Below are 6,683 nucleotides of genomic sequence, written 5' to 3'. Positions count from 1 at the left end.
CCCCCCCCCCCACGAACGTTTTAATTAATATTTTAATTCAACCAAGTCCACGTGACCCGCACCTCTCTCATTAATGGGGACGCGTAAACAGGAGCGTGAGAATTCGGCGTCTCGTTGCTGCTGGCGGCGCTGTTCAAATCAACGTGGTGGAATTCACGCAAAGCCAGAAGTCCGACCAAGTGTATAAGTGGTGGTGATGGCGGTGATGGTGGTAATAGTAGTACCGGTATTGGTAACAGTGTCTAAATACACGACTACACGGAAATTCCTTAATGTCAGAAATGAGAGGATCAGGCTGGAAGCTCAAAACTTAAATATATCCCCTTTAAGGTCTCAGTCTTCAGAGTCTAAAGCACTAGAGTTCATGGGGGGTCTCCCTTTTACGATATTTCCATACAAAGAAGACCCCTCGGATCACTCACCGGATCTACGATGTTTCGATTCAGAAATCGCAGGGTACCTCTGATCAATCTGATTTCGCTCGAATTCCTAAGCTTCTGCCTCAGCATTACCTGCTTACCTATCTAAGCCACCTTTAAAGTCTGTGCACCATTGAATTTCTACGTTACCATCCCGGACCTAAAATGTTCAACGATTTATAAGAAGGTGAACCTTCTCGGAAGGTTTCGCTATGGAACGTCAGGCAAACCTGGCCGTTATAATTATCCGCGAAAAGTGGAACGCGAAGGAGAGGGTGATGCAGGGAGCAAACGGCAGTCGTGAAGCAACACCAGCAGGCAGCGATAACTAGCTGAACGTAGGTACGAGGATAGAGGCACCAGCTCTTTTTGCAAAGATTTGCTCGGATTAATTGGCCCGTTGGCAACCACGGAGCGTGCCTCTTGGCGAAGCGATCGTATAGCTCGTGGCTGCATACCCAGTGTCGAAAAAAAATCATTACCAGCTAGGTAATATATCGAAACCGCATAATCCATGTCTCTGCGAAAAATCCATCTTGGAGACTGCGGTATAACCTATCAAAGAGATTTATTTAAAGTAGAATATTCAGTAAAGAGATTATAATTATTAATAGTTATTATAAATGGACTGAAAAATATTTAAGATATTTATTTTGTATTATACTATATAGGTATTTATATACGTACGCATATGTAAGGTTAGGTGCGTGCCGATAGTGGATAGGCGGTTGACCGAGGATCCAATCATCCGAGGGACCATCGATCTTGGCTCCTCCATTGCTTCTCTCTCTCTCTCTCTCTCTCTCTCTCTCTTACTCATTCCTCATGCCATTTCTACTCTCTAGCGGACACTACGGACTCTCCTGGTGGCAACCAGAACTGGAATCGAACACCGCGCCACGGCGCGTCGCACCGCAATGAGTCACCGGCTGCCATTAATTACACTGATTGAGCAAACACAGGCCCGTGCCGCGATGCGCGTCCACGGCATGATGGGACGGGTGGACAGCAGGTCGGATAGGATCACGTTGGCTATACTCCTGCATGTTCATCGCAATGTATTCCAGCCCTCAGTGGTCCTCGCCATTCCATCCATCCATCCATCCATCCATCCATCTATATATATTATATCGGTCCCTCATCGGCTTCATACTCCCGCATCGGGACGTGAACGTAGCCCATATTGTTACTATCTGAATTTTGCCCTCGTTACTCGTCAGATACTTCGGTCCCTACGCAAACCGCAAACCATCGCTAGAGCCACGCCGCTTCATGTTCACCTCCAGTCAACTCAACCTGACTCAGACTTCCCACCTCCACCGGCCACGACAAAGCCGGCTTTGCCGAGCGCGCAATCAACCGTGGCTAAAGTCACGGCAGGCTCGTGCCGCCTTTACTTTAATGCGACGGACATTGGGGTTATGTGCTCGAGCGTAGCCGATGATGATCGACCGGATGGCTTATCCATGTCGTGACGCCTCAGATATATATATAGTATATAGACATCGTTTCATACTCACGTTAAACTTGATAATATCTATTCTTTTTTTCAAGTCTACTTTTTCTTATTTTATCTCAATTTGATTTTATCGCTTTTATGGTATTTTAATTTTTTTATTCGCAGGCTGGCAAATACATTGGGAATGCATAGACGCTAATGAATGACTCGTCTGGCAATCGATGTTCCTAACCACGGAGCGCAGGACGAGTCTCTGTATAGCCAAAAGCCATATAATTCGTTTGACGATCGATTTAATCCATTCGATTAAAACTGCCTTTATATGCCAGAGCTATGAGATTCGTGCAATCAAAAATTTGTTTGATAACACAAATAAGTATACACGTATATGCGTTTACGGTATTCGACGGCACTTGCCTAAATCTCTCGGAACGAAAGAAAGTGATTGCAGAATTTCAATAATTTCTTAAGGACTTAATCGTCACGTTCCAATTTGCCTTAAGGCATAAGAATGTTTTTTAGCAAGTAACTTTATACAGGCTGATCATATTCTCACGTTAACCACTGCCAGACGCGTCACGGTATTTTCCACTCGATCGAGCGAGAGCGACGTTTTACCTCGTGGTACAGACTTTAACTTTGCTCGCAGGAAACTTCACGTAAGCTCGTTACGACAGTGGTTCAGGGTTGATAGGAGAAGAATCCATTGGGACGACGATGCTCTTGCTGAATAAAAAGGCGATACCAGTGATTGACCATGGTTCAGGAGCTTTCAAGTAGCCTGAACAACCAAGATGGAAAGTACGGTATCTCTTCAGCCACTTAACCGAAAATCACGTATCCCAGACGTTCAGCTATCTGCAGTCCACAATTGTTTTGTACGTTTGGTAGACGTACACGGTCCACTGACTTTTGGTCCAAATATTGTTTGTCGCGAGACAGTTTGGAGCTGCGCGACCACCGATTAAATGCCAGACTAAGTGGTTAATAAAAAGTATTTTCGCTCTTTATGGCTCGTCCTCACGATGGCGACCCGTTTCTTCCTCCTTTTCATCCCTTTATTTAACATTCGTCTCTCTTTCTCTCTCTGGCGCATACTTCTTTATTATTCCCTATCCCTGTCAGTCCGCCTCTCTCATGAAGTCACACAATGAGACGAGCTCTCAAGAGCGAGGCACGACTCTTTAAAGCACTCGTAGCTCTTACCAGGCCTTTTTACCTTCTTCATCGTATCAGGACTGTACCCGGAGACAAAGAAGCTGCAATGCGAATAAGCCTAAAGATATAATGACGGATGAAGAATGAAAAAGCTTTGATAAAAGTCCATCGGTGGCCGGCGAGCTTAATTATTTCTTTCCACTAGATAAATATTCTAAGGCCACCTCATTGCTGGTAGCCAACCCGTCTTTATTTTCTTAAGCTTCTTTTGTTCTTGTCCGTTTCTTTTTTTTTAATCTGCTTCTTCTTATTCTCCCGTCTCCCTCTCTCTCTCATTTTCCCTTTCTGTCTTTCTCTGATCGTAGCCAAAATTCTCGCCAGCAGTGAGCGACCGCGAATTTTACTCCCACGACGGAAACTTATATGTTATCCTGCCTCCTTCGCTTGAAATGCCCCGGTTTTACTATCGCTGTCTCTCTCTTGCTCGTTCTGTCACGCGTCGTTATTTTCCTCCTCTCCTCTCTCGTACGATCCACATATCTCTCTCCTAGTTCCTCCTCAATGTTCTCCCTTCTCTCACCTTCCCTCTCCACATCTCATCCATCTCTCGCAACGTGAGAGGATGCCGATGTCACACTCTCGGCACTTGACGTTGTCTCGGTGGCTGGCTTCTACGGTATAGGCGGATAACATACCGGGTGTCACTGAAAATATATTTTTGATTAATGAAACATCGACATTCATAAATTATACAATTTAAAATACTCGCAAAATATTTCTAATCGCAATCAATAAGTACACTGAAAATGTACTTTAATGTAATGTATAAAATTCGAAAATTATTAAATATATTCGATTTCTAAATAACGTAACATAACGTAATGTATCCTATTTATCGCGTATCTTTATAATCTACCGCTGAATCCTCCGTAGCATTGAAAAACATTTTTGAAAAAAAATAATTTTTTTATTTTCAAAAATCAGTGACACTCGCGTAATTGCAATTATTTCAATTATCCGCATTATTCGGTGTCGTTCTTGTATCTGGATCGGCAAAAAAATACAAATTTTCTAAATCTCTGAAATATACGTTTTACTAGACCACCCGTTGGATAACCTCGTACGTATAGGATACGTATGTGCACAGATATCGTGGTGTATAAATATAGATATATACGTAGGTAAAGTCGAATCGGTGGCTCTCTAGCACGCCTGTCGTCCCCGCGAAACGCGAAGCGGGGTTTCGCTCGAAGCTTAAATGAGCCGCGCACTGTCGAGGCATCCGCGGCAACCGCCTTCCGCCTCTCCCGTCAGCATCCCCTTGACAGGCCACACTGGCGGCGTCTACCTACCTACCTATGTAGCTAGCTGGCAAGCAAGGGGACTATCTCTCTCCCTCTCCCCCCCTCTCTCTCTCTCTTTCGCCGCCCCCAGGAACGACGTCAAGCGACGACGGGTTCCTATGGTACGATAGGACAATACTTGATCAACCATGTCCTTTATGAGTTCTCAGTTTCAGGACTGCGATATCCTTGGTACCGTGAAGGATATTCTATGGCAGCTTGGTAACCTGCTGCAAATACGTATCTATACGGTCTGTTCAGGAACTAAGCGGCTTTGTACCAATCAACCGAAGGAACAGATGAGGACTGCAGTGGATGAGAAAACTGAAGAAGAGATAAAAATTTGGTACTTTGGTAACACCGAGTATACGTACTTTGTTCCTGGTACACATTACTTTGAAATTCTCAACCTCTTCCGTAGGAGTTGCTCTCCTTAAGGGTTGAACGAACCAGAGGAATGCTGAGAAAGATCCTGGAGCATTATAGTTGGCTGCTTCAGGTATGACGATGAGTCGAATGATATTTCAGATGAAAATGTTGGTATATAAGGCTAGTCACTTGTTTAACTATCCTTTAAAAGTCTGAATCTTTAAGAGTGTCCAGTCGTGCATTCTGATCTCTTGGATATGAATCAGGATTTGTCCTGGAACATAAGAAAAGAAATTTTAATTGTATCCGACATTTATTATGGTAAAATCAGTTTTTATGTATTTTTCAATAATACTGGAAAACCTGAAATGCCTGAAAACTCGAATAAAAAATGTATTAAAAATTGCAGAATCAAAATTGAAGAATGAAAAATTTGATTTATCAAAATCATCACCCTCCACCATATATCACACGTGTACAGATTACATAAGTGAAAATAAAGAAGACACCCCATAAGTACAGCTCTCGATAAGCGTGAGTGCCAAAAACCGAAAATGATTTCTAAAATTAAGAAAATTAGAAAAGGAAGTAACCGGAAGGCTCGGAACCAATAATATAACCAGCATCAGTACCATCGACTATATCGCCAATACCAGCAATGGCGGATCTAGCGATCCACGCTGCTTATTGAATTTCAGGACGATCCATTATTCCCGGACCGGTGAGTCAAAGAGTCCTCGAACGTCCCTTCCGACCCCTCGACGATAAATCGCATAAGAATCGAACCCGTACAATCCTTGCCGCAGCATTGGAAACGCGTCCACTCCCCTGGTTACCATGGTTAGGATTCGTCCATCTTCTCCATGGTCGCTGTCGCCATAGCCGCTGTCTCTGACTGTTCTTTTCTTTCGCCATCTACATTTTCCTTCCCCACATACCTTCTCTCTCTCTCGCGCCCAACCCCTAGACAAAGAACGCTAAACAGAACGCGCGATATACTTAATCGTCGACTTAAGCGTATGCACCCTTTTTTGTCCTCCGTGGGATAAGGGAGAGCGTCAGAGGCGCCTATACAGGACCCAGCAGCCGTTAGCATACTGATTCCGTTCGTACTGCCGCCCACTTGGATTTCGCTACGCATTGCAGACCCTGGGCCGACGCCTCTTTTCAATCTGTATGTTAAACGACCTGACTTCCCCTTTCTCACGCACAAGCTTTCTCCTCTTCTCCTCCCACAGACCCGCCAGAAAACACCAGGAAGAGATGTAACCATTGTCCACCTCTAATACCCGCTATCCAAAAATATTAGTATCCCACTGTCAATCCTTTACATACATACACGAACCATACCGATCAAGTCTCTGTGACGTCATCCCATATTAAAACCATACATATATATACAACGTACAAATAGATCTGTTGACTCCTTTCTACCAAGACGGGTTGTATGGCAGACTTCCTAGTGAACCCCGTTCTATTACCTTCGCGAAGGTCACCCTCCAGACCAAGCAACCGGATGAGCAAGTGGCTAAGGAAGTATCAGAGGGCATCCATCCACGAGAAGAAAGAGTCACGGGGTGGTCGGAGGCGCGTGCAATTCATTTCCCGGACGAGGGGGAGGTAGGCAAGGGAGTCTGGAGGGGGGCAAAAGCTCTCGACGATATAATTACAAAAGTTGCCAGAGTCGGCGAGCGCGTGCCGCCGAGTAACAAACATCAGATGCACGAGGCCGATAGCTTTGCGGCGTCGGGAGAGATGGGGAGGGAGGGAGGGTTGGCGTTTCAGGGGGTTGAGGCCAGTGCCAGTAAGGGTGGGCAAGTTGTGAGTTATCAGGGGTGGGCCAGGCTCATGGCTCTACTACTTGAGAGCCTGTGTGAGAGAGTAGCCGTGGGTGTGTAAGAGAATGAGAGAGAGAGAGAGAGAGAGAATTGTTGG

General features: G+C 44.9%; 1 protein-coding gene and 2 long non-coding RNA genes across 5 annotated transcripts in view; 1 reads left to right on the top strand and 2 right to left on the bottom strand.

Annotated features, from left to right (window-relative positions):
* Positions 1-2,641, top strand: part of LOC107266246 — a 52,568-nt gene extending 49,927 nt beyond the window's left edge. Inside the window, exons 4-5 of one of the 2 annotated variants that reach the window (XR_003059289.1) lie at positions 2,044-2,459; positions 2,528-2,641. Coding sequence is in view for 1 of the 2 variants with exons in the window: in XM_025083494.1 (XP_024939262.1) it covers positions 1,265-1,894 (630 nt within the window). In the remaining variant the exon portion in view is untranslated. Of the gene's footprint in view, positions 1-1,264; positions 2,011-2,043; positions 2,460-2,527 lie in introns of those variants that run through there. The other variant, XM_025083494.1, reaches the window with a different exon arrangement.
* On the bottom strand, positions 20-1,256 carry LOC112494139. The gene is made up of 3 exons (XR_003059293.1): positions 1,107-1,256; positions 650-974; positions 20-579 (listed from the first exon to the last, which is right to left on the bottom strand). It is a non-coding gene; the product is annotated as an uncharacterized LOC112494139 (long non-coding RNA).
* Positions 2,642-3,604: 963 nt separating the features above from the next.
* The window catches only part of LOC107266247, a 10,685-nt gene continuing 7,606 nt past the window's right edge, over positions 3,605-6,683 (bottom strand). For both annotated transcript variants that reach the window (XR_003059291.1, XR_001537375.2), the window contains 2 exons: positions 4,754-5,022; positions 3,605-3,740 (listed from right to left, as the gene is read on the bottom strand). This is a non-coding gene — a long non-coding RNA (uncharacterized LOC107266247). The remainder of the gene's footprint in view (positions 3,741-4,753; positions 5,023-6,683) is intronic.

This window comes from Cephus cinctus, unplaced genomic scaffold (genome assembly GCF_000341935.2).
Source record: "Cephus cinctus unplaced genomic scaffold, Ccin1 Ccin1_scaffold0306, whole genome shotgun sequence".
NCBI lineage: Eukaryota > Metazoa > Arthropoda > Insecta > Hymenoptera > Cephidae > Cephus > Cephus cinctus.
The sequence above is the reverse complement of the archived record's forward strand: the minus strand, read 5'-3'. Positions and strand labels throughout refer to the sequence as shown.